The sequence below is a fragment of the Colias eurytheme genome, chromosome 26 (assembly GCF_061535395.1).
Source record: "Colias eurytheme isolate Ceu_HAF_F1 chromosome 26, ilColEury1 Martin Lab GWU primary, whole genome shotgun sequence".
NCBI lineage: Eukaryota > Metazoa > Arthropoda > Insecta > Lepidoptera > Pieridae > Colias > Colias eurytheme.
The window spans coordinates 3028079-3055708 of record NC_143005.1 but is presented as its reverse complement, the minus strand read 5'-3'; the positions used below and the strand labels follow the sequence as shown (position 1 = coordinate 3055708).

At 32.3% G+C, this 27630-nt stretch overlaps 1 protein-coding gene and 3 long non-coding RNA genes across 6 annotated transcripts; 2 read left to right on the top strand and 2 right to left on the bottom strand.

The window, feature by feature from the left end:
* Positions 1-77: 77 nt before the first annotated feature.
* Positions 78-22485, bottom strand: mesh (sushi domain containing 2 mesh). Of its 2 annotated transcripts, XM_090116663.1 has the most exons (21): positions 22028-22485; positions 18389-18627; positions 17866-18072; positions 17536-17694; positions 17175-17312; positions 16798-16966; positions 16453-16710; positions 16020-16359; positions 15484-15765; positions 10037-10169; positions 9869-9963; positions 9447-9565; positions 5799-5950; positions 5404-5512; positions 5180-5316; positions 4909-5038; positions 4435-4697; positions 3433-3537; positions 3157-3265; positions 1127-1283; positions 78-753 (listed from the first exon to the last, which is right to left on the bottom strand). In XM_090116663.1, exons 1-21 carry the CDS (start codon positions 22380-22382, stop codon positions 438-440), a joined length of 3972 nt encoding a protein of 1323 aa, XP_089972789.1. In that variant the 5' UTR covers positions 22383-22485; the 3' UTR covers positions 78-437. The 2 variants fall into 2 exon arrangements, with proteins under 2 accessions (XP_089972789.1, XP_089972788.1); XM_090116662.1 differs by lacking the exons at positions 78-753; positions 1127-1283 and adding an exon at positions 1668-3057.
* Positions 10630-11363, top strand: LOC149897095 (uncharacterized). The gene is made up of 2 exons (XR_016458228.1): positions 10630-10858; positions 11183-11363. It is a non-coding gene; the product is annotated as an uncharacterized LOC149897095 (long non-coding RNA).
* LOC149897094 (uncharacterized) lies at positions 11762-12766 on the bottom strand. Its single transcript, XR_016458225.1, has 3 exons — positions 12655-12766; positions 12329-12509; positions 11762-11973 (listed from the first exon to the last, which is right to left on the bottom strand). It is a non-coding gene; the product is annotated as an uncharacterized LOC149897094 (long non-coding RNA).
* On the top strand, positions 12804-13947 carry LOC149897093 (uncharacterized). Of its 2 annotated transcripts, XR_016458227.1 has the most exons (3): positions 12804-13175; positions 13325-13498; positions 13854-13947. It is a non-coding gene; the product is annotated as an uncharacterized LOC149897093 (long non-coding RNA). The 2 variants fall into 2 exon arrangements; XR_016458226.1 differs by having other exon boundaries at positions 12808-13498.
* Positions 22486-27630: the final 5145 nt, after the last annotated feature.

The following is a 27630-nucleotide window of genomic DNA, read 5'->3' as shown; positions in this document are numbered from 1 at the left end:
TATATATAATTACATACCTATTACTTTGCTAACTACTAGTAGGCATATTATCATGCAAATAAGACTCATGTCTCATGCAGTAGGTAATTTTTAATCTAAAAATATTTTTATCTGAATATTTTGTCATGACTTAAAAATAAACAATTTTAAATAAACTAAATTCTAATCGAGGTGGGTTATTAATGTAAATAGTCTTAATTGTCGCAGGAAATTCGGCAAACTAATTATTAATATCTATTATTTTTAATTTTATACCTTTTTGAGACTATTCAAATATTGAACATGGAAATATACACAAACATTATTTTTGCACAATGAAACTGTGCTAAAACTTTTACAGTACAATATGTTGTTGTGATTTAACTTTTTTTTCATAATACATAAAATAAATCTTGAACATAATTATTCATAAATTTAAAGCTACATAATAAGCTTTTTTAGTTTATTTCAGTTTCACCGCTCCATTGGCTTGCTGGTGGTGGTTGATTCTGATTATACGGCATTGGTTGTTGTTGATTCTGATTATACGGTACTGGTTGTTGTTGATTCTGATTATACGGTGCCTGCGTGTCTATATTCTCACTATACGCCTGGGGTTGCCCGTATGTAAATCCTTGGTTGTCGTTATCCAAGTCTACTACTTTCACGGGCTCTGTTGGCTCCGGGCTATCTTCTGTTGTGTCCTTTTTGTATGGAATGGATTCATCATCTGAATTTATCTTGACCGAGTCATCTGGGTCGATTGCACGCGTTCTGAAATTATAAAAATATTATCGTCATTATAAATGCAACAGTCCTTCGGTTGGTCAGTTCCGTTTTCACAGCTAAATCACTGTACCGATTTAAATGAAATGTTGTTTAATTTATTAAATTATTATCAGAATTGGCGCCTTGCGCTGGTTTTTGTAAAGAAAAAGAGAATAGGATAAATAATAAATTATTAAGTACTTATATTGCAGTCACGATTCAATGTGCAAAGCGAGTGGAATGCTACCTATTAATAGTACATTAATTTATAAACGTTGATAGATCATCTAGCTATTATCTATTTAATAATCTATGCTAATCATCCCTTGAATCATAGACATCAGGGAATTCTATACATTAAATTCAATCATAAACTTACTTTATATTCAAATATTCGTTCTCCTCCTTTTCCTCTTCCTTCCTTCGCTTGAAGATCCTCCATCCAATGCAAATCAGCACAATGACAATTGGGACCATAACAGCACTTATTATGCCCCATGTTGCCCCCAAAGTTCTTGCAGAATATTCTTGGTTACCTATAGAAGAAGTTTATGTTAATAGATAGGAAAATGTGCGGAATGAAATTGGATTTTTTACGAGGTGTGTACGAGTTAGGTAAAGTTGAGAAAAAAGTGTTAGGAATATGCATAATTCGGCAATATAGAAATGCTACGTTGAGATAAAACGCGTAGCAACTATGCAACCATCACAAAAGATCCACTAGAAATCAGAAGAAATGTAATATTATTTATTTACTTTTGAATGATTTTTAATAGTATTTGTTAACTTATCACATTGAAAAAAAACGCAATATTGTGTTATCTTAAATTAGATATAAAAGTAACTCACCTCACTGGCCGTGTAACCCCATTTTCGTGTGTACTTTATGATAATAATGATAAGAAAGCAAGCAATATCTGCAGGTTGGGGGGAATTAAAAAACAAACGCATCACATGACCGAGAAAATTTCTATTCCACCGAACCTTGCTATTCCCTGCTTTCTTATTTTATGGAAATTAGATACTAAAATATTAAACTATAGTGAAATTATTCTACCGTATCTCGGAACAGAAATTCTCTCTCTCTGTGATTTATAAACGTGTAAAACAATTTATTGAACATTCATTAAACATTTATTACTTATGTAACGACATCACTGGGAAAAATCACATCACGTTTAAAATTGTAAATATATCTCAAAATTACTAAACAAATAAGTGCATAAATTAACTAATTTGTGACGCTTAATAAATAAGCCAGTCTCCAAATATTGTCATTCACCTGGCAGTGTTAACCTAATGCCTATTCTATTTACTTTTATATCAGTGGGATTGTAAGTTTGTTATTTATAAAATTTTACACCATAGTGGATCGACTGCTAAATGTAGGCATTTCAGCCGTAGGTGGGTCAATAAGGGTTTCAACTGATTTTCCTCTTTGTGGAGGTAAAGTGAAAGTTTTGATTTCGGTAGGTGGAGCGCTCTTTGGAGGCTCTGGCAAACCAGAATTGTTGAATGTATTTCTGGGGCTGTTATCAGAAGTAGGGCTGATGGGTGGTGAGTAAATTTCTGAATACGTTGGGGAATAGTGCGACGATATGGGACTGAAACGACCTTCATATTTTGGAGAATATGGATCTTCGGATTCCTTTGTCGAGTATCCAGATTCACTTGGAAGGTTGCGACGTCCGGTTTGACGTGGTTTCAAGAATTCTATATCTTTAGCGGGACGCGTGAGAGTAGAATCTCTATTAGATTCTGAATCAGAAGGGGAGGTTATTGAGAGTAAATCTTCTTCAGATAAATCAAAGGGTTTCTCTGGGAAATCGACCTCTGGAGCGTTAGGTAACGGTTCATTTGTTCTATAACTTTTGTCGTAACCGCGACGTTTTTTCAGAGAGGATGGTTTATCGGATTTGTCACTTTTGCTCGAATCTGTGTAGCCTATACCAGAAGTGTCCCCGTCTAAAGGTTCACCAGGAGGCGCTGGTGCTGACCGAGTTACGGCTTTAATTGGGGTTTCCTCGGTGGGTGTATCAGGTAATTTGGGCTTATCAGAGTCCTGACTACGTAACGTGGATGATTTCATTGTGTCTGTGATGTTCCCCATTGATGCGGATCTAAGATTAAGTCGTGATGCGGATTTCGAACGCGGAATGTCCTCGAAGCGGAAGCCCTCTTTGCCTTCTGACTTTGGCTTGTAATAGCACCAGAACCAAAACAGGCAAATGAGCAGTAACAACGGTAGAATAATTGCCACTATGATGCCCCAGGTTAAGAATAACGTTCGTTGTGAATACTCCTGGTTACCTGGTATAAGAAGTTTTGTGAGAATAAATAAACACAAGGACCTATAAATTTATTTACACTTAATAGAATAATTTTAAATATTTTTGCAATAAGACTTACGTAAGCATTCAGTATAGCCGTAGTCAGGAAGGTTCCACCTGCCGTTGTCCTCGCAAATACGACGTTTGTCGCCGGTCAAAATAAAGTTTTGGTTGCATTCGAAGTTCACCTAATTAAAATAAAAAATAATTTAAATACATAAAAGGCCCCAGTCTATACAAACTATACTTCTCTATTTGTATATTATGTTACTCATAAAAATTACCATAGGCTAAAATGTAATGAATAAAAACTTGGACTGCTAAAAAATAAAGTTAATGTAGAAATTGTACTTACCCTTGTACCAGGCGTGAAGAAGAAATTACTCTTTCGTCCAAATCGAGGCGTTTCTAAAATACCGCAACTTATCACTCGCCTTGCGTTGATCTCCTTAATGTTTGTCTAAAAAGGAATATCCAAATATTTTATTACTAGAAAAATTTTACTCAAATAACGTCACAATGTTGCTTAGGAATCACGACTGAGGATAGTAAACAGACAGATTATTTAAATAATATGCAAAAACTATGCAGCTGCAAAAATGCATGTGCAATTTTGCTACGAGAGTTCATGATAAACTGAATTTTCAATACGTATCTCCATCGTATAAAGACCTTGAAAGAACACCATAATTAAAAGAACAATGGACATCTTTTGATATATTCAAGGGACACACGCAATTATTTACAGTAAACATCTCAACGCAATTGCATTAATAAAGCTATTTTGATTCAGTCTCCTATATCCAGCGAGTAAATTTCCATAGATCATTCCATAGCCTTAGCTTTAATTTATTTTTCTTAGCTTTACAAAAACCAAGAGTACCAAAAGTCATATAAATTTAAAATTATTATAGGACTCGTCACTCGACAATCCATACTTAATATTATAAATGCGAAAGTAACTCTGTCTGTCTGTCTGTTACTCAATCACGCCTTAACTACTGAACCAATTTGCATGAAATTTGGTATAGAGACATTTTGATACCCGAGAAAGGACATAGGATAGGTTTTATCCCGGAAATCCTACGGGAACGAGTTTTTCTTTGAAAACGCGGGTGAAGCCGCGGGCGGAAAGCTAGTATACTATAATTATAGCTCTTATAGCAAGATGATGATTCATTCCGTTGATGGTATCACAAAAACGTTAACAGTTGAATACAATGACAACTTATTTTTCCCACGGATGGTATGATTTAACTTCTAGGTTTACATTATCTAGATATTTTGACCTAAGTCTAGTTTTCTATTATATTTGCAAACTAAATTAGCAAAGATTTAATCTAATATGTGTACTTACAATAGATGCCAAATAGTTCTTGGTAAATTCAGCCATATCTCTATTCAATGTCATACCATAATCATAGCGACATTGATATGAGTCCTGACATATTTCTAGAGCTCTTGCAACATCCTGTGATCTATTTGCTGGTAAGAAGTTCGCTGGTTCTCTTATGAAATTGGGTATAAATTGATCATCGTTAAAGTATGCTGCAGTCCGACCATATTCCCTCGTGAATAATGCTACACCTATATCCTTTTGCTCTCGATCAGAAAGTTGCCCTAAATAAGAAAAAAGATTTATATATGAAGCTTTTGTTCTATATAGTCAAGAAATTTGTATCGAATCCTGACGTGAAATTAAAAGGTTGTGGTTCTAGAACTCAAATATACTATGTGCTTCAAATGTTAAGCTTTTCATTTTTATTAAGCGATTTTTCAAAGGCAGAAATTCTTACACCGTGTAGATCACGTAGATACAATTAAGACTTACAATATTGAGCAAATTCTCGATGCGCGCTCTGGAAGTTGTTCAAATCAACCGTCCCTAAGGTTCCATCTGGACGCACAAAGTCGTCGTTTACATCTAGAGACCAATTTCCAAATAGGCCACGCGTTTGATTCTGCAAGAATTAGTTTGGTTTCTATTTTTATCATCATTACCTTGTGTATTCAAATAATTTTTATTCAGTTGGGTTTGTAACAGGCTAAGATATAATTTTTCATAAAGGAATGTTTCCTTTTGATTTATATTTAAGACTCACCATAAAGTTCCAAGGAAGATAAACTCTTGCTGTCATAAATCCTTTGTTTTCTACGACTTCTACTCCAGCACCAGAAGAGAACATGATCACGATTTCAGATTGATTGAGAATGTACATCGGTTGGTAGACAGTTACTCCTAAAGTAATTAAAATATTCACGATACATTAATCTCAAGTATAACGAGTTAAGGTAATAGAAGAGTACAATATCAAATATTAATTACCTGGGAAGTACTGAACCCTAAGAGCAGGTCGGTCGAAGAAAATCCTTTTTCCATCAGCAAACACGTCCAATCTGTATCTCCATTGCGAATGTTGAGGACGCAAGCGCACCTGATAAATATAAAAACTATTTTATTACAATACAATGTGTTCTATAAAATTTAAAGTAGTATCAGTAGCATGTTTTAGGTATAAAAATATTTAAAAAGTAAAGACAGACAGTGCAATCAAATTCAGTAAATTTAAGTCGCGATCGCAAAGTTAGCGAATTAAATCTGATCAATCCATCAGTCCATTAAAAGGAGTTAAAACACTGCTGGGATCTGGATCAATGAAGTTTCAAGGATGTGGTGAGCTATAAATTTAAAATGAAGAATTTATTGGAGAAGTTGATTACCTCGATCGGGACTGAATTATTTGATGCTGATACAATAGATGTAAGATGTGTTGCATTAACAGCACCGTAGATGTTTCTCGCCACCTGTTCGAATCGACCTTGCACATCTAGTTTCAGTTGAGGATGATCAACCCTCACTAGAACGTATTCACCTGTGAAGAAATATATTGTAAGTATTATGTCAGGATATGGGACGTTTATCCGTGATCGTGCAAAGTTAGACCGTGTCAGATTTCATTCTTATTTTCAATAGAAGTGTAATGAAGAATGTTACTAGGTATGCCAAATCCCTTGAAATTGTGTCTCAGTAAAGCCTGTATGTATACAAATACACTAGTTTTTGTCGTAGTCAAAAATACCAAGTAGTTTTGATTTTATACGCATTCAAAGTTTCGAAAAATATCGAGTCCCGCTAATAGTCACGTGACCGCTTGTGACGTCACGTCACAACGCACCGCGCGGCCGCGTCCCCGCGCGGTGTGTATAAAGCAAAATTACCAATCTTCTATTGGATGATACGTGTAATATTCAAGACCAAATCTAAAAAATAAAATATATATCAAACTAGATGATATGTTCAACGATTCTGTTTAATCAAAAACATAAAATATTAAAATTTACTCGATAAAAAAAAATTACCAAGTTAGCTCTAATTTCCACACTTTTACGTTTTCTACTTGACATGGTAATACTTATTATGATTTTTTTTTCATAAACAATTATATTAAAACATTTGCAAGATATTCGTCAATCATTTTGTGTAATTACTTTTAGTTTTGGTTTTATTTTTGGCGCTCTTTTTTTCTCGAGATAAACGTTTGGTTTTGTCACGATAAAAGTGGTTTATCGCAGATAAAACCAAAACTAAAAGTAATTACTCAAAATTCTCTGAGAAATATCTTGCAAATGTTTTAATATAATTGTTTATGAAAAAAAAATCATAATAAGTATTACCATGTCAAGTAGAAAACGTAAAAGTGTGAAAATTAGAGCTAACTTGGTGATTTTTTTTTATCGAGTCAATTTTAATATTTTATGTTTTTGATTGAACAGAATCGTTGAACATATCATCTAGTTTGTTATTTATTTTATTTTTTAGATTTGGTCTTGAATATTACACGTATCATCTAATAGAAGATTGGTAATTTTGCTTTATACGCACCCTAGTATCAAGTCGGCAGCGCTGAAGTAGGTGTTATAGCTTGCGCAGTATTTTGATGGGTTTTCGTCCGCGAATTTCGTTAATAGTCCAATAATAGTAATTATTATTCGTTTAATAAAATAACAGTCATACCAAAGTTTCATCTTTATTTAACACGTTCACTGCGGCACCTAAAATGCCAAACTTACCGTTGTTGCGGCATGTCTTCAATACTTCACATCGGCAAGTTCACCACTGTGCGTCATGAGCCATTTTTATCACATCGCACCTACTGACTTTGAAGGTTAATAATTTCATGAAATTTCAAGATATTTCAAAAACTTTTTTTTCGGATAATAGTATATATAGTCTTGTATATACCGCATAAATAGCTTTTAGTTTGACTCAATAGTTTAAAAGATATGAGGGAAAATGTAAACCCCTGATTTTGTGAAAAATTATTTGCCATCCCGCACTGCGTTGATACGGCATGTTTACAGTAATAGCGATGGGAAACACTGTAAAATAAAACATCGATATCGATATAAATCAATTTTGTATATTTCAGTCTGTTTGTTAACAGATAACGAGATCGTCGATACAAAAAAAAAACACATATAAAACAAGGTACTTGATAGAGTACTATCAGGAAATTGTTCAGTAACTTTTGTTTTAATTTGTTCAGTAACTTTTGTTATAATGTTTTATATTATTTTCACAACTGTCATCACATTTTTGCATTTATGCTACGAAATAAAAGAAAGTAAAAAAACTAAAGCCTCTAAGGTATCATTGTCATTTAAAAATTTGATAACGACGCGTGCGGTCCTGGTACATCACTATGCGAGATTGACACGCGGCGCGCTCGCAGTACAGTGCGGCATGAGGTGCTTGTCCATGGCAAAATATTTGACATGCCGCACACAAAAGAAACGGTTTCTTTTCTATGCGTGTGTCCAATATTTTGCCATACGATTTTTAAACGAAATTGAGTCCTACTTCAAACTGTGATCACAAAAATATATTTGTCTCTTTTCTAGTCATTGATTAACATATAAAAAACCTCGCCGCACCACGGTGAAAACTGCGATTTTGGGCGCCGCACTGTGGTGTAGTCGCTGATGGCCCGATACTGGACATGCCGCAGTGAACGTGTTAATAGTTTCTCAAAATATTCTATACGATTGCGTTTTTGCACTGCTGATCTCTGAGGTTTATCTTCATTTTCCTGTTGACATTTGAATTTGTGTGGAACTATACCCTGTTTTTGTTTAATTCTTCCCCCGACCAACTTATATTTTAGTATAGTTCTCCATATCATTCTCAACTTAAAACAAGAAAAAATCTTACTAGCCATCTACCTATACTTAGCCCATACGAGCAGAGCAGAAGCACAGTCTAGTATAGATTAAAACTTGTATAGAAAACAAAGGATAACGCAAAACAGCTGCAATGTTCTCAAAATATTATAATATGTAGCTTACTTCCTTTGTAACTATAAAAAACAACTTATCCGGCGAATTGGTAGTTGTATTTTTACATTTAGGAACAACACATGATTTTCTGGTATTTGGATTGGACATTTTTAAAAGTATTTAATTATAATTTCGACGGCGCGGGCGCGCGATCGCTAGCGGACTGAGTGAGCCAGATTGAGCGTGTTGTAGTGTGACGTCACACCATCACCGGGCGTTTACAACTTGTTTTACTTCTAAATCGGAAAATAATTGACGTATCGAAGTAATTTTTTCACTAGTATTATTTATTTTTGACAGAGAATATGGAGTGCTAATAATCAAAATTAGTGAACATTCTCCATTATGGAGATAAGTTTAAAAAAAACCGGCCAAGTGCGAGTCGGGCTCGCGCACAAAGGGTTCCGTAGCAGCAAATATAATAAATTACAGTTAAATCAACCTATCTCAAAAACTATAAGAGATACTTTGATCAAACCAAAAATCGTTGAAAGAGTTAATTAGCATGCATCACCTCTATTTTTTTTAGAATTTTATACCCCGTAGTTATAAAAATAGAGGGGGGGGGACATACTTTTTACGACTTTGAGAGCTGATATCTCAAAAACCGTTCACTTTAAGAAAAATGTTTTTTAGAAAACTTTATATCATTTTAAAAGACCTTTCCATTGATACCCCACACGGGTATGTACATCGAAAAAAAAAATTTCATCCCTCAGTTACATGTATGGGGGGCCCCACCCCCAATTCTTTTTTTTACTATTTAGTGTCATATTTTTGTAGCGGTTCATACAACACATATTCCCATCAAATTTCATCACTGTAGTACTTATAGTTTCCGAGTAAATCGGCTGTGACAGACGGACAGACGGACAGACGGACAGACGGACATGACGAAACTATAAGGGTTCCGTTTTTGCCATTTTGGCTACGGAACCCTAAAAATGCTTTGTACTTTGCACAGAGTCACGAAATGTCTGCATTCAACGTATCTTGTGTAAGGCTTAAGTTTACGGCTTAAAAATATTTTACCTTTTCCATTGAACGTGTATTGTAGATCGTCGAAAGTAATAATATGAGGGTCTCCGAAGATACCAGCAACGCCTGGTGACTGGTACGCCACACAGTCCTGGGAGGGACGACGCTCGAATCTGAATGTTATATAATGGTTGAAAATGTGGGAACAATTAAAAATAGAAAAACAAATAAGAATAAATAAGAAACATAAAATATACCCTGAAATTTTCCAAGGTCAAAACTTTACATAAATATTTTTCCTAGCTACTTTAAAATGTCATGCAAGGTCGCCAATTTTTTATTGCAACCAGAATATGTACGATTTAATTGTTTTTTATTTATCTTCCAAGTAAACATAACAATCTGAATGGGTGTTGTCTTGTCTACGATATATTGTCTAAAGTTCAATAATCTTTTTTTTAAACCAATTTAATTACCTGAAAGTTTCGCAGCCAACAGCTTGCTCCTCTTGCCACATACAGCATTGATAGAACGGTATCATATCGTGGAACCAATGGGATAAAGACGGCACCTATGGAAATACTTTAAATTAATACATCATTTACCTAAATAGATGAGACAACAAGAATTCAATTGCTAAATACCTTGTTGGCTTCGTTGTAAGGAGTGAAGCCAAAGTCGTGCGACCTCTGAGGTCGTGAACCCCACATTTGATCATACGACAACATTAGGAAACCATTCTTATCGTAGCAGCATTCTTGACCTGAACCTTCCGGGCTGAAATATTTATAATTATTATTATAGAGAAAATCGGTAACTATATTTTATTATACAATCATTACTTAAAGAATAACGTTTATAGTAAGATTTAAGAATGTTGCAGTACAGGGGGGTAACCGGCACCTTTAGAATAACAGTCTTATTATGGGTACGTTTTGTTGCGTTCACAAAATAATCTTACTTTTTTGGCACCGGGACCTTCTAAAACATATGAAAACCAATTGCAACAAGACTGTTTCGAGCGGTTTCGAGACGTCAATCGAAAAATTGGAACCGGCACGCTCTCTTTGACATTTAGCATTCTTGTTATAATGTCAATAATGACAGTTTTAAGCAATTTTAGTGAAGTTGTAAATATGGAACTTCTATAACATTATTTTGAATATTATTAAAAGAATACACATCAAATTTAAGTGAAACGTATGTAGTTGGAAATCTATTTAATAAATAAAGCTTTTAAAGAAGATAATACATTTATTATATTAAAAATGCAAAATTAACATAACTACATCGGGTTGTTCCAAGAAAAGGCTTCAAACCTTTTGATTTAAGAAGAATCGTGTAAATAATTTATTATTGCGAAGTGCGCAATCATCACGAGTCTCTATGAGATATGGGGGCAGCATATGAACAATCTTAAAATACAATTATAACCTACAGATTTATCTGTGTAAGATAAAAGTAATGTAAGTACCATACCCAATGCAAATCTTAAGAGTATATTTAAAAATACGTTTGTTTATGTACACATTCTCCACTTGTTATTTCTCTATATAATAAAATGCAACCCTACTTATTCTCTAAACATAAATTTTATCTAATACCTACTTAATGTAAATCTATAAAAGATTGTTTATTATTTCTTCTTGATTCAATATATTTTATCATGTTATATTATTTATATAATAAAACACTTAAAAGTAAATCTACACTCAAATGCACTACCCATATTATACTTATGTTAGGGATCTCATTTAATTTTGAGAAGTAATACCATTATTTATTTCCAGGTTCTACAATCAATTCCGAGCACTAGGGATAAGATTACCCAGCGTAACCACATGGAAGCATTGATAGTATTCAAGAAACTATAAAGTGCCAGCGCAACATGAATATATTTTTTTCAATAGGAAGCAATATCATGCTTTAAATGTATTAGTGCAATTAAAAACATATTTTATAAATCCAAAATCTTTATTTAGTCCTTTTTATTTATTCATTGACAAAACATTTGCTCCTTTACTTCTCTTGATAACATTTATATATATGTATATAAAAATGTAATAAAATATGGAATTATTTGAAAATAGATTTAATTCTATTTTGTTTAAAAACAATTAGGTATATTACTCAAATCCAAATTTGTAAGTAAATAGCATATTAAAAAGACCCTTGATTAAAAAAATAAAGTCTTATTTATAATACCAGCCTTTAAAACTTAAAATGCAATAAACAAAAACTTTATATTTACATCACAATGAATAATTCCTGCACTAATAGTTTAATGGTATTTATATTTTTATTTTAAATTTAAATCAATTATTGTATTTGCATAATATAGAGTAGATAAATAATTCAAAAACTTGCAGTACTTATGTATACTTTTAATTTCATTTTTACTTAAAATGAAAACAATGTAGGTACTATATTAAGGTACAATTAAATTTTTACATTTTCTTTGAATATTTTAAGTGTAGACATGGTGGCGCCTCCCCCAACTTGAAGTTCTCACTACCACATGATCATCTCCCAAGCCGGTACTTCCTTGTTCAATGTTTGGGCAAGCCGGCAATCAACACAACTGTGAAAGATAAATTGGATTTAAACTGATTCTTTGTTGCTTTAAAATTTAATAAGTACATTTAATATGTTTACTTTTATTATTAAAGGGCTTGTCATGGTGTATGTAATTTAAGATGTTTTTTTAAACAATGTCGGTATAGTTTGTTAAATAATAAATACTTTATTTGTTAATCATTTTTCAAGTATTTTAACATTTTAGTTGTTTATCTTGCAATTCTTAATATCGTATTAAAAAAAAAGTTAAATGTGTACAGTGTAGGTGTGTAATTCCTTACAAAACTGTTAATATAAGTAGCTTCTAACCAAACATAGATAGGTTTCCTTATAAATAATAAATTAATATAAATATTTACTTTTGACCAGCTGCTCTAGTTTTTGTGAACTCCCAAATCATTTGCACTTAAACTTTCAGCAGAGAATTCTATCAACTTCGTCTCATCATAACTTTTACCTCGTTGGGAGTTATTCATGTACCTATCTTTGTCTTTGTAATTTCGGGGTCAGGGAGCTTCGCGCACTCTGTACAATGTTCTGCTGTAAGTTAAATAAAAATTACTTCAATTAAGTATTTAACAATAATCAAAACAGACGAAATCATGCAAAAACCAAAACTTTATTCGTAAAAATATATCTCTGTAGTCTGTTATCATAAATCGTCCTTACTCGTACTTTAACTTACCTTGCTATTTCAATATTGCTTTTTCGCACTTTCCCATTTATCCAAAGATGAGATTCACATATTTAAGTTTAAGTTTATCTGAAATTTTAGATAATAAAAAAAAACGATCGATTTTAATAACTAAATGAGGACAGTGACATGACATTTTGATTTTTGACGTTTAATGTTCGATACAAATCATTACGACTTGGCCTAAAAGCCTCGTAGCCAAGCCATTAATCTTAAAAAAATAGACAAAACTTCGGAATTCATTCGCTCTTTGGACATTGTAGGCAATCGTATAGTAATCATGTTGAAAAGGCTCCCGGTACCAAAATAAAGTAAGATTATTTTGTGAACTCAACAAAACAAGGTTGTTATTATAAAAATGGCGGTGATTGAAAATTAAACGTCAAAAATCCAAATGTCATAATCACTGTCCTCGTATTTTTATCTAAAATTTGGATAAATCAAATTGAAAAATTGCGAAAGATAAGTAATATGCATTAAAGAATGCATGAAAGAGCAATTGAAATAGCAAGGTAAGATAATATACGAGTAATAAATATATCTAAAACATTGGACGATTTATGATAACACAGATATATTTTTACGAATAAAGTATTGGTTTTTGCATGATTTCGTCTGTTTTGATTATTGTTAATTGAAGTAATTTTTATTCAACTTGCAGCAGAACATTGTGCAGAGTGCGCGAAGCTTCTTGACCCTGAAGTTACAAAGACAAAGGTACATAAATAACTCCCAACGAGTTAAAAGTTATGCTGAGACGAAGTTGATAGAATTCTCTGAAAGTATAAGTGCAAATGATTTGGGAGTTCACAAAAACTAGAGCAGCTGGTCAAAAGTAAATATTTATATTAATTTATTATTTATAAGGAAACCTATCTATGTTTGGTTAGAAGCTACTTATATTAACAGTTTTGTAAGGAATTACACACCTACACTGTACACATTTAACTTTTTTTTTAATACGATATTAAGAATTGCAAGATAAACAACTAAAATGTTAAAATACTTGAAAAATGATTAACAAATAAAGTATTTATTATTTAACAAACTATACCGACATTGTTTAAAAAAACATCTTAAATTACATACACCATGACAAGCCCTTTAATAATAAAAGTAAACATATTAAATGTACTTATTAAATTTTAAAGCAACAAAGAATCAGTTTAAATCCAATTTATCTTTCACAGTTGTGTTGATTGCCGGCTTGCCCAAACATTGAACAAGGAAGTACCGGCTTGGGAGATGATCATGTGGTAGTGAGAACTTCAAGTTGGGGGAGGCGCCACCATGTCTACACTTAAAATATTCATATTTGTATCATACATCTGAAAATGTAAAAATTTAATTGTACCTTAATATAGTACCTACATTGTTTTCATTTTAAGTTTAATAAAAATGAAATTAAAAGTACACATAAGTACTGCAAGTTTTTAAATTATTTATCTTCTCTTTATTATGCAAATACAATAATTGATTTAAATTTAAAATAAAAATATAAATACCATTAATCTATTAGTGTAGGAATTATTCATTGCGATGTAGATATAAAGTTTTTGTTTATTGCATTTTAAGTTTTAAAGGCTGGTACTATAAATAAAACTTATTTTTTTTTAATCAAGGGTGTTTTTAATATGCTATTTACTTACAAATTTGGATTTGAGTTATATAATATATCTACCTAATTGTTTTTAATAAATATTTAAGCTAAATAGAATTGAATCTAATTTCGAATACTTCCATGTTTTATCACTTTTTTTTATATAAATGATATCAAGAGAAGTAAAGGAGCAAATGATTTGTCAATAAATAAATAAAAAGGACTAAATAAAGATTTTGGATTTATAAATGTTTTTTATTGCACTTAAACATTTAAAGTATGATATTGCTTCCTATTGAAAAAAATATATTCATGTTGCGCTGGCACTATGGCTTCTTGAATACTATCAATGCTTCCATGTGGTTACTCTGGGTAATCTTATTCCTAGTGCTCGGAATTGATTGTAGAATCTGGAAATAAATAATGGTTTTATTTCTCAAAATTAAATGAGATCCTTAACAACAGATTACATAAGTATAATATGGGTAGTGTATTTGAGTGTAGATTTACTTTTATAGTCTTATATTCTATATAGGTAAATAATAACATGATAAAATATATTGAATCATGAAGAAATAATAAACAATCTTTTATAGATTTACATTAAGTATTAGATAAAATTTATGTTTAGGGAATAAGTAGAGTTGCATTTTATTATACAGAGAAATAACAAGTGGAGAATGTGTACTTATACAGACGTATTTTTAAATAGATTTGCATTGGGTATGGTACTTACATTATATGGTACTTACACAGATAAATCTGTAGGTTATATTGTATTTTCAAATTGTTCATATGATGCCCTCATATCTCATAGGGACTCGTGATGATTACGCACTTATTTACTATTTAGGTACACGATTCTTCTTAAATCAAAAGGTTTGAAGCCTTTTCTTCGAACAAGCCGATGTAAAGTTCTATTATTATCTGATAACTGTCAAATTGTCAAATAGATCGCAGTTCGCACCGGTCCCAATAATTGAGTGAACTATTACGAGTGGCGTCATCAAAATTGCTACAAAAACAAAATCAGTTTAACGCTGCAACAAGCTTGCGTTAAGGGTGTCACGGTACGAAAAGACATAGTAATGTTATAATAAGCTTGCTATAAGAGATGCCGGTTACCCCCCAGTGCACGACAAAAAAAACTCTTAATTTAAACACGCATAGGTATTATAATTTTAAATAACTATAAATATTAGGATTTGTTTATGGATTACCTTGGCGAAGCACTTCGAACACAATGGACAGCACCCCAATGATATCTGCAAGTCGGATTGGTATCCTTGTCACAATTAGGGTCTGGTAGGAATCGTCCCTTATCCAAGAGTGCATGTTCCAAGGTACAGGGACACACCCAGACTTGAGCAGCGAAGTTCTTTAAGAAACGATCGGTTCTGAGCCAGTTGTTACACATGGATTGGGCCCATCGTTGGCCGTGAAGCTTCTCCCATTGGGGAGCGAAGTACCAACCGAGTGGAATCGGTCTACTCCAAAGCACCCTGAATATATTTCGTATAATTTAGTTTCAAGATTTCACGAAACATAAAGGAATATTTGAACGAAAAAATTTTTGGATTTACAAACATTTTAGAAAGCTCTCATGCAATATTATTTTTCATATAAGTACTTAAAAGAACTTTACAAACTTTGACCTTATAACCATATACCTAACAATATTGTATTAGTATGGGTCTACCAAAAGTTTTAATTGTTTAATGTTTAATCATAGCCAATTAATTTTCACTTTACTTACGGCGATATAGAAACTCCTTTAAACACTTCCGGTGTCGTCAAGTTAATCTGGAGGAAACCGAACTGCATATCATTGTGCATAATGTTATCCCTGTTACGGAAGTTCTGTGGGTTGATCACATATTCCCCTGTATTCGAGACACCAGCTTCAATCATGTCTATGAACTCGAGTTGAGGTCTGATAGTAACCTCCTTGTATCCCCACAAACTTATTTGCAGCTGTACATTTAAGTTTGTTGTTAAATTGAAACGGTCCCATTTGATTCTTATTTCTGGCGGATATCTTTCATGGATCGCATTGTCAGGGAAGAATATTTTCTCAGTTGCTGTTGCAGGTGTTTCTATAAGTAAAAAATTAAAAATAAAATATTTTATCAAATACCACTAAGACTCTAGGATATTAATATGTAAATTAAAAATATCTGTCTACTTACCAACAAAGAATTTTCCTTTCCACTTATACGGTTCGTTATTGATAGCAACTTCGAATCTAGCATATCCATTATGATAAAACCGTGGTTGCACACATACAGCTCGGTTCACATCAACCACAGCACCCGTTACTGCTTCTGTATCAAATCTGCATGTAATTCTATCATCAGGATTAAAACAAGGACCAGTTATGTTTACAATTGTTCCTCCAAGCATGTTTCCAGATTCAGGAGCGAACATTAGCGGCAGATTGGCACCATCTACAAAAAAATATCAACGAAATATTAGAATCTATTACATTTGTAATATTCTTTACAATATATATTTTGATGTGATGGATTACTGACCTATATCTTTATTACATGTTCCCATGAGAATATTTTCATCGATTCGGAATATGTGTCGTCCCGGAAAACCGTTAGCCCAGCCTCTTCCAGTTAAATCTCTTAGAACAGATGCTTGAGAATAGGGCTTATATTCGTAGCTTCGTGTTGCGTTACCGGCGTTGAAACCAATCTAAAATATTGACCATGAATAATTAGCTAGTTCTATGTTAAAAGTGGAGTAGCAAACAAATTTGTTTTCTGTTGTTCAATACTACTACAACTAATCTTTGGAAGACCACTGCACATTTTTATGGTGTTTAGTTTAAATAAATTATCTAACAGCCACCTGTTAGATAGGATGAGCCGATTTTTTTTAAATATTATTAATATCTACTTACGTAAGCTGGTACACCTCCTTCTCCAGTGGTGGTATCACCACCAGCTTCAGTGTGAGAACTCCAGTTAATTTCAAGGTAATTAAATATAGCATATGTAAAAACTTCATCGGTAGCTAAAACCATTTGGAATGTGTTCGTCTAAAAAGAAGAATAAAAGACATCGATTACTCAAATAGTTACTAACCTTCAATAGGAAGTAAACTTCTCAATGAAGAGTTTCATAATTATTGAAGCGATAAAAGTCGATTGTAGTTTCAACTACTATATTACTTAAAGCGACATAAATTTATAATATATGTGATTTAAGTAATATAGTAGTTAATAATGACTGAAAAAAGAAAGACAATGCTATAAAACTTACCACAAACAGAGAGTTGTCAATACCTCCAGCGAAAGACATATTCTTCCAAGTAATTGTGATAGCATGTTTAGGGAAGAATGTATTCGAACCTATAACACCTTCACGAATATCCCATGTTATACGCTCTCGCATCTCAACACCAAGTTGATCTGTTCTTGTCTAAAATGAAATAAAAAAGTTGAAAGTTAAAAGTTGATTACTGCTATATCAAAACTTATACGTCTTTATCCATCACAGTTGTTGCAAAATGGAAACTTAAATATTTAGTTGCAGAGGCAGAAAGCCAAATAAAATTTGAAGATACAAAAAAATCTGGTAAAATTTCCATACCTGTAAGTCCCTATCCAATCTGAAGTAAACACCTGGTCTTCTTTGATCTGGGTCCTCCGGCCTCTGACTACCAATACGGCACTTGCTAAAGAAGATGCCAATGAAAGATGGATCGTTAACATTAGGCCAATCTCGCACAGGGAACGAGAGGGGATACGTGTAGTGGTCTGGGGGGTCGCTGAAGTATATGTAACCGTTCATGGACAGCTGAAAGAAGAATTTAAATTACGTAAGTGTCTAATTCACAAGTAAAAAAAGGATGAATCTAATAAAATTCACATGGAGCCTTGACACCGGGACGGTTTCAATAGAAAATTAAGCAACTGACGAAGTTACTAAATAACGTAAAACGTTATAAGTTAGTTAAGGTAATACCTACCTGCATCATGAATTTGATTGACCTATTGCTTTTCTGTCTCCTGTAGTTTACTCATTTGAAGAATAATTAAGATAAACTCAAGCAAAACGTTTTATAATCTTTAGTTACTAAAGAGACGAATGAGGTAGATTATAAGATACTTACTCTCGTATAGTTAAACCTAAATCCAAAGAAAGGCAATTGAAAGTTGAAGTTCTTGTGAATCTGCGGCGTCGATGTATGGATGTCCCGCTGGTAATCACCAATGTTCTCACTGCCGCCCTGGTCGTAGAACCAATACAGGAAGTTGCCTCGGATCTGCTGCAGTCTCTGCTGTGTGATGACGTAGGGCTGCCCATTGTTTTGGTAACTGATTGACGGTAACACTCTTCCGTCGATGTGAGCTAGAGAATTTAATATTTATTATGTTTTATAAATTTAATTATACTCGAAGTTGAGCAGAAGACATATTTTAATCATTATAGATACAGTAAACACCTAGTCTTTTAACACGATTGTGAAAGTAAATAAAAGTACAATTAATAACGTTTTAGGTGAAAATCATGTGAAAAAAGAAAATATATTTGGCGAAACAAATCGAATGAAGTTTCAGTGGAAGAGCTGTGAGGTATGATAATTAAATTTTAACTCTACATTATGTCCCAAATTCCAGATAGACGCGTTTTATTTTTAATTTGATTATAAGATGAAGGAATTGTAATATGGAAACATTAGAATTAACTTTATGCTAATATATTAGACTAGGGAAAAAACCCCAAGTGTATTCAAGTACGTCGTAACAAAATGAACCTTATCAAATTTATAAATAGAGACGACATCTGTGTAACTATTGTTTTAATAAAATAAGCATCCTATTGAACATAACATTCCGAATCAATATCAAAGCCAGTCACCGATAAATAGATAAGTTATCGATTTTATACAAAGCTGGCTTATTTGTAGAAATAGTATCTACTTATCGACTTGCCGAATACAATTTAATATTTTATTACTTTCAAGTATAAAATTTATAAGTAAGTAACGTATAATTACCAAAAATATTTCAATATTTCATTAAAATGCAGTGCTGTTAAGTAAATCTATACCTAATCGAAAGGGGGAACCTATGTACATATACCTAACTGTGAATACTTTGAAAATATTACATTGTACACATTTTTATCTCTTCATGTCAAATGTCAGCCCTTCCCTTCTGTTTGGTCCAGGAACAATATCACGATCGCCTAGATAAAATATCTTGATGAAAACTTTACTGGAAGATAGGCAAGAATTGCTACGAGATCAGAATCACTACATAGTATAAAACAAAGTCGCTTCCTCGGTCCCTATGTCCCTATTTCCCTATGTCCCTTTGTACGCTTAAATCTTTGGAACTACGCAACGGATTTTGATGCGGTTTTTTTAAATAGATAGAGTGATTCAAGAGGAAGGTTTATATGTATAATAACATCCATTAAATAGTGGAGAAGTACTGTTATTTTTGAGGTTTCTAATGTGATGTCGTAAATAATTACATTTTTTTCGCTTACATTGCAAACGCAGGCTGAACCCTACGAGTTTTATCAAAATAATGTACTAAGTATTATACACATTTAAAAGGTCTACAGAAAAGTCCGCGATGGTATATGTCTATCTCTTATGGATAACCCACAATAACTTTTTTTTGTCATTTACTTTTTACGACAAATAATGGTTAATTTTCGAAGTGATTTTAACCAATACAGCATTAATCCTTAACCAATTAAATACCTTGAATACATTGTTCATTTAATATAGATCTATATGGCCCTTTACACCGGATGATTTAAGTGAATATTTTCGAAGATATTACAGATTTAAAAATTGCGGGACGTAGCGTTTGCGGCGGTACCGGCTGGCCGCCATTGCACCCGTGCGAAGCCGGGGCGGGTCGCTAGTTTATTATACGATCATCGTTTCTTAAAAAAAATCAATAAATTTAACAATTTATAAAATTTGGTTACACACTACATTCACATCTACTTTCTTCAACCATTATCAATAATTCAAATGTTATAAGCATTATAATTGTATCAATGAGGCTGAAGAAACCAAGGAAAGAGTTCATAATACTGAACATTGTAGTACATTTTCGAAACACTTGTGTACATATCCATATTAGTAATACAGAGTTTGTTTGTTTGCGGTAAAAGATGGCCATAAGCATAGGATACAAGTACGTAATATGATTTAAGATGTGTTACTTTACGAAAAGGCAACAACGTGATTTGAAGGTACAGCGTAAGTTTTCTTGTGAAGATTTGTTATAGGTAATAGTATTCAGTATCTTAGAATCAATAAAATCAGTTTTATTTATCACTTTACGAGTAGCCCAATTCAATTAACAATCATTAAACATTGATTGGAATGAATATAGGGATCCTATATCAAGGAGTTGACTGCATTTTATTCCGTCTTCTCTAACTCTCTCTAACCATACTTAATATGTTAATGTGTTTAATTATTTTATGATGACTCAATCTGCGTGGTATTTGTTCTTTAAGATAAAGCTTGTAATGACTAATAGATACTTAAGTATTACGTAGAAACTGAGGAGTTAAATAAATAACAGGCCGTACAGGCGAATGTACTGCATGACTAACATTTTCAGCTGTAAACTTTAGTAGTCGAAAGAATTTATACCCCTTGTTTTAAATATATTACACAATGATTTATAAATCACCAGTGAAAAGAACGCATTTAGTTAGTTATGATTAGAGCTGTGAACCTTAAAAAGTGGTCACTACCCTCTTTGACGATGTGAAAGTATTATGAAAATTAATTTGTCATATGAAAATTTAATAACATCTTTTCTTAGTAAGGAAAGTTGGTGACATTGATCAGTTCATTGAAATTACGAAAAGAAAAGAAAATTAAAAGGATACTTTTGCACGTGTTTTCCTAATTTTATAATCACGGGGTCAGCAAATCATGAATATTGACTACTAATTTCACAAACAGTGAATAAGACGTTCAATTGTGTATGTACACGTATCTCAATCTTGTAAACAGCAATAATTTACGATTGTGGACTGAGACGAATCAAATTAAATGCAATAATGAGCGTATAAAGTCACTATATTCATACAGCTTTATCAACAAGCATTGCGAATGACCTGATAATGGGCGCACCTTAAAGCAATTGATATGGCTCGTTTAATATTCTTATAAAATGCTAAAAAAGAAATGACGATATAGAACCGTAGGTTCACAGTAAACACCAAAGCTAATTAGGTGATGATAAGGGCCGAGTACTTTATCAGATAACAAATAGCTCGCATGAATTTTATAGTGTTGAAAATAATGATTTCATCGTACGGTTAGCTCAAGGATCGTGTTTTTGGGTCAAATGAGAAAAGATTTAAGTTAATGTTGACGTTAGATATGAGATTCGTCATCTAAGAAGACAAGTAGGCAGTTTCATCAATGAAAATTAAGATTTTTATTAATAAAAAGGACTTAAATTATAAAATTTATTATATTTATATGAGCATGTACGTAATGTTGATTGCTTTAGTGTTTTTATGGAACATGATCTTTTCAAAATCATTTAATAGCGTAAAGCATGGTTTTGGCTGTGAAAATCCTTAAGGAATCAATTCTGTATTAAAAAATAACCGTTCTGAAATTATTAATGAACGTAGTACTACATCATCATCATTAAGCTTGAATGAGTCAAGCACTCCACTAACATGATTCATTAATTATAGTTAACAAGTGAACGTGACGATAATCAACTACTTTTTTCTATTATTAAAGTCTTACCATATTCAGTGTTCGTCTGAGAAGTTGTACTGGGTATGGCCATTTGCCTCTCAATCTGGACATTATCTAAATCAACTGCTTCCAAGTTGTTAGGCACATCTCCTATTAATTCATCCTCAAGCACTTGATATTTCCCACTTTTCTCATGTAAATTTGAGTCCGGTAATATTTCTATGGGGTCTTCTATTGGGTCTTTTTGAATGGGACTTTCTGACTTATCTTCCACATAATTAACAGGCACTTCTTCGATTACGTCTTCACTAATAGTTCTTTCTGTTTCACTTACATTATTTTGTCCGATTACACTACCACTTAGAGCTATAAAAAGTATTAAAGCTAATTTAAAGTTAGCCATCGTTTCTCACTCACAACTTTCAATCACATTATATTGGGCTTTGTCGCTTATCTCACTGATAATTATTTGCAGCGACGACAGGTGGCGAGCTATTGTAGTTTGTGACTAGTCTTGGTACATTGTGTGCCCAATGATACGGCGTTATCGGCAGAGATATGATAAGATATTAAATAGGAACGTTGGGTGTGCCAAATTCTTTGTTTAATCCAATACCCCAAGTTTTTACTTGTTTCAAAATAGTATAAATTTTGTCAACATACCATGCTGTCATCATGTCTATATGACGACCAGAATTTTAATTGATAGTTTCAGCCACTCGTTTCAGCGCTTTTGGTTATTTTCTCTATTAATAATTAAAAGGTTTTAGTTAACTTAAAATTAACTTATAGCAATTTTATGACGCATCTTATAAGTATGTTATTAGGTACATGATATATGTATTACGCATAAATTGTTACATCCTGAAAAATTGTAAATGGTAGCTTTTTATCAATAATGGTACATGCATGTGTTTTCTGTTTCAGTTTATCTGATACGATATCTCGTTTCATGATAATTTGACATTATTCAATGATTATTTTCTTCAAACTGATTACACAAGTCTTTGTACTACGTTGAAAATAAACTATGACTATATCATCGTCTTCATTAAAGCTGGTACTTCCTGTTCGGAAGTCTTCAGCGATTAATCATCGAAATTTCAGATGTTTTTTCCGTTAATTCTTGGAATTCTTTTTTATTTTGAATGGATTTTGATTCTGATGTACATAATATCCGTAAAACCTTTCCCAAGATTGTAATGTTTCATACCAGAAATATGATGTCGCTGAAAATAATTACACTTTATTTTATGTCAATACTGGATATTCCTGGAAATTTCACATCATTATTATTTCCCAAAATAGACTAAATTATTTTACAACTGGATATTAATCTTTTGTCAAGCCAAGCCAAGTTATTGGCTATAGCCAACTACAAAAAGGGGAAAGATTAATATCCAGTTGGCTATATGCAAAACTGAAATATGTAGAGCTTTGCATCATGCAGGTCACCATTATGGATTACGTTACATTATCATACGGAGCCTGTTTCTACAGTGGAAACAAGTGATGATGATGGTGATAATATTATTAGTGGTCAATATCCTAATTTGTATAGTATTTGCTTGTAGTTTTGTGTTTCTTAGTTCGGCAACTTCATTGGCATCGAGGTTAGAGCCTGTGGCAGTTCAAGGTGGAAACCCAGCTGTTAATTCAGAAAAAATATATAAAAAATAAATAAAAGCAGTTTCGTCTCTCGCCATCTCGCCTCAAACTGAAAAATAATTTAGACGGAATCGTGTTCATTTTCTTCGCAAGTAATTATTATTTAAGGTGAGCAAATTTGTACAACGTATTATGTGAAATTAATTTTAATAAGGAGAATATACTCTTGCAATAAACATATCGCCATCTAGTTCTTGAATAAGATTTAAATTAAAATAAAATTTAAAGTTTTTCTGTTTTCTGATTTGGGAGTTGAGGCTTTCGTTTTTCTGGCATTTACAACAATGTTCTGGGTATTTTTTAGCTTCACCTATTCTTCGTCTGTATGTTTGTACACTTCACAGATCAAAGATCGGTCACACATGGTTATAATGCAATGAAATAATTTTAAGAGTTAATCTTATTACTAGCTGTGCCCCGCGGTTTCACCCGCATTGATCCGATCCTGTTGGTCTTAGGGTGATGATATAATATTATAACCTTCCTCGATAATTAATGGTCTATCTAACACCGAAAGAATTTTTCAAATCGAACCAGTAGTTCCTGAGATTAGCGCGTTTAAACAAACAAACAAACTCTTCAGCTTTATAATATAGTATAGTTTATAACAGTAGAAGAATATTAAAATAATAATATTTATTACAACAATACCAAGTAAGAAATACCCATCTAATTTGTCAATTCAAAATACGATAATGTGGCATTCTCAATATCAAATGACAAAACTCAGTTATCGGCTATTGGTTTGTTTGGTTTGTATATTTCCTTCGAAATATTTGTACCTGTGGTATTATTATACATAAAAAGTACATCTATTACACAGCCAATCTAATCTTAAACGCACTTAATTTGATTGCTTTTATTATCAACATTCTCCAGCCGTTTCCATTCGATGCAACAACGAGCGTACTGAGTGCAAAACAAACTACACGGCTCCAATTATACTAATTTCCTATAATAAATACATCGATTGACACTATCGAAGTATTGTCTGTACATTGGTTTTTAACTTAGACATGCTATAAGACAGTTAAAGGAAAAAGAGCAATGAACAGTGGAGTGTTTGAAGCGGAAAATGTCTATTAGGTCAGGACAATATGTATTCCTTGGATCTAATTGAGTTCGGAAATTTTGCAAGTATATCGGTCCTCAGCATTTAATAATTATTAACGACTTTATAGTTTTACTAGCTTTCCGCCCGCGGCTTCGCCCGCGTTTTCAAAGAAAAACCCGTTCCCGTAGGATTTCCGGGATAAAACCTATCCTATGTCCTTTCTCGGGTATCAAAATATCTCTATACCAAATTTCATGCAAATTGGTTCAGTAGTTAAGGCGTGATTGAGTAACAGACAGACAGACAGAGTTACTTTCGCATTTATAATATTAAGTATGGATTGAAAAAAAGTTTATTGAAATATGTGTTGACTCAATATGGGCATTTACAACCAGTTTCTCTAATTTATGTTAAGTTTATTTAAACTTAATAAATACTTTTTTTTATATTCAACTGTATCTAAGACTTTCAATAGCGGTAACCAATACATATGTATTTGAAAACCTAGTTTTTATTGCAAAAAACTTGCATCTCACACCCTGTAAAGTAAACGATTCATCTTATAACTCCAACTTCCATATCTTACTTCGACATAATATATTATGTTTAGTAATGTAAGCTCCAACCTGATTAGAGATACACAATAATCGAAATAGCACTTAATACCCAGACAAAATTTGAAAACTGCTTATAGTTTAAGATGAACAGGCAATAACAGTCTCTACATTGTAAGTAAAGTAGTAAAGAGGTGGTCCTTAGTAAATTGGGTTTTTTAGAAAGCAATTTGTGAAAGTGAAGCTTCCTTTAGGGCTTTGAAGTCCAATAATGCCTATGCCTAATCCAAGAATAACGAAATACTTCGAAATACGCTGTTTTCCAGCCCAAAACTTTCCTACCCATTAAAGAAAATATTAAACAATACGTGCAAAGTTTCCGAACGCAAGATAAAATCACATGTATAAACAGAGCATGTATATATTAGCGATCACTGCACTCCATGCAGTTATTCGCTACGTGTTGTGAGTAGATATATTGTAGTTATATTATCTGTTGTATATTTCTTTTCCCACGTTTTTTGATCTGAACCAAGATGCCTTGCGGAGGATGTGGCGATGGTAAGTAGAATGTGAATACATAGTTTTATTTCAGGTTTTTTTGGTTTATTTAAAGTATGTTACAAATTGAAGACTTGATTAAATTCGAAGATTCGAAATGTCGGGAATCGGGATAAATCTTAATTAAAATATTACGGTAAAGTAAATGGGAGAAAAAAATACGTTTTATTGAAATAATAATACGTGAATTTAAGATGAAAGAAGGAGTTATAATTATTATAAGCAACTAAAAATTTGCAATCATCAAAAGTTCGACCTTTCGTCCTCCTTAATATTATTACTTAATGACTTATCATCCATTTGGTAAATTCAGGATTAAAATTCAATCCAATAGATAAGATATAGAATGTTTTTTTTTAATAATATTAAAATATTTTTAAATTAAAGAAAGGATAAATAGACCAACTTACCATCATATTCCAAAAAAAAAAATGGAAAATGTGTAAATGTAAAGGTACTCAATAAATAGTTATGTTTTTATTTACATAGGAACTAGTTAATATGAAATAAAATATATACACGGTACTTGAGAGATAATTTTAAGAGTGTTGGAAAATTTATTGGAAAATTGCAATTAACTCAAAATTGATATAACAAAATTTGTTTAACAAAAAACGATATCAAATGGATATTTTTTCGTGTTTTGAATAACAATGTACTCAAGTTTAGAAACTGTTTTTCCTTGATATACCTTTCTGGTAGTTGGATTAAATTTCAATAACCCGAATTAGTTAGTAGCGTTTAGTAATTTCAAAGTACATACATAATATGTATAAAATATGACCCGAAGAATTCTTTGTTTTGTGTATACTTTTATTACTGAATTGAATTAGAATTTATGTAACAAGAATTATTATTATCATGAAAACGAAACACCGTATATTTTCGTTTACGTTCGTATATTTATGTTTTCTTGGGCGTGCCCAAGAATATATACGAACATACATGATACTATACATACACTCGAATACCATAACCTCCCCGCACTCGGGTATTTAATTAAATTTTAATGGATCGAGTGGATAGCGGCCTATACAAATTTTATTCATGTATATGAGCCCTCGCAGCGGTCTCAAATACAGTATGATACAATATACATATGTATAATATGTATACTTTTTATTTTTTTTATAGGTTGCAAATGCACCACAACACAGTGCTGCCAGACTTGCAAATGCGATAAGTCCTGTTCCTGTAACTGTAAGCGGTCCACCGACGCTTCTACAGCCACCACGAAGAAATAGATTTTAATTCACAATATAACAATTCATCATTAATTTTATTATTTCATTATGTAATAAAAATTACGATTGATTCATATCCTGCAGGTGTTTACTTCCATGTAAAGATGTTTTCACGATAATTCATTTTGTTATTACGTAAGATCCGAAGTATTTACAATATTTATGTTATTGTATAAGGGCCGATTTTTCAATGCTTGGATAAAACTTATTCGTCGAATAATGTATAAAACTACCATTTTAAAAACGTATTCTAATTGCCCGTATTTGACAGTTTACGTGACATTTTAATAAGTATTATCGTGTAATACTTTATTGGACGGATAAGTTTTATCCAAGCATTGAAAAATCGGCCATTAATCGAATAAATGTATCAGTTAAATTGTTGTTAATGTTTGTTTTATTCTTAAATGTTCATGGTGTAAAAATAATTAGTCTGAAAATATTGATTTTATGATGGGTGAGTAATCGAGGAGGGGGGGTTGGAAAACTTTAGAATTATTTAGTTAAAATAAAAGACATGTTATTATTATAACTTATACATTTTATTTGTATTAATCTACTAGGTATATA

Coding starts and splice junctions, on each gene's coding strand:
- mesh (XM_090116662.1), bottom strand. CDS start 22,382: ATGGCTAACTTTAAATTAGCTTTAATACTTTTTATAGCTCTAAGTGGT. Junction 5,039..5,179: donor ATCTTCCTTGGAACTTTATG/GTGAGTCTTAAA, acceptor TAATTCTTGCAG/AATCAAACGCGTGGCCTATT. Junction 3,538..4,434: donor AGAACTATTTGGCATCTATT/GTAAGTACACAT, acceptor ATTCCTTTTTAG/ACAAACATTAAGGAGATCAA.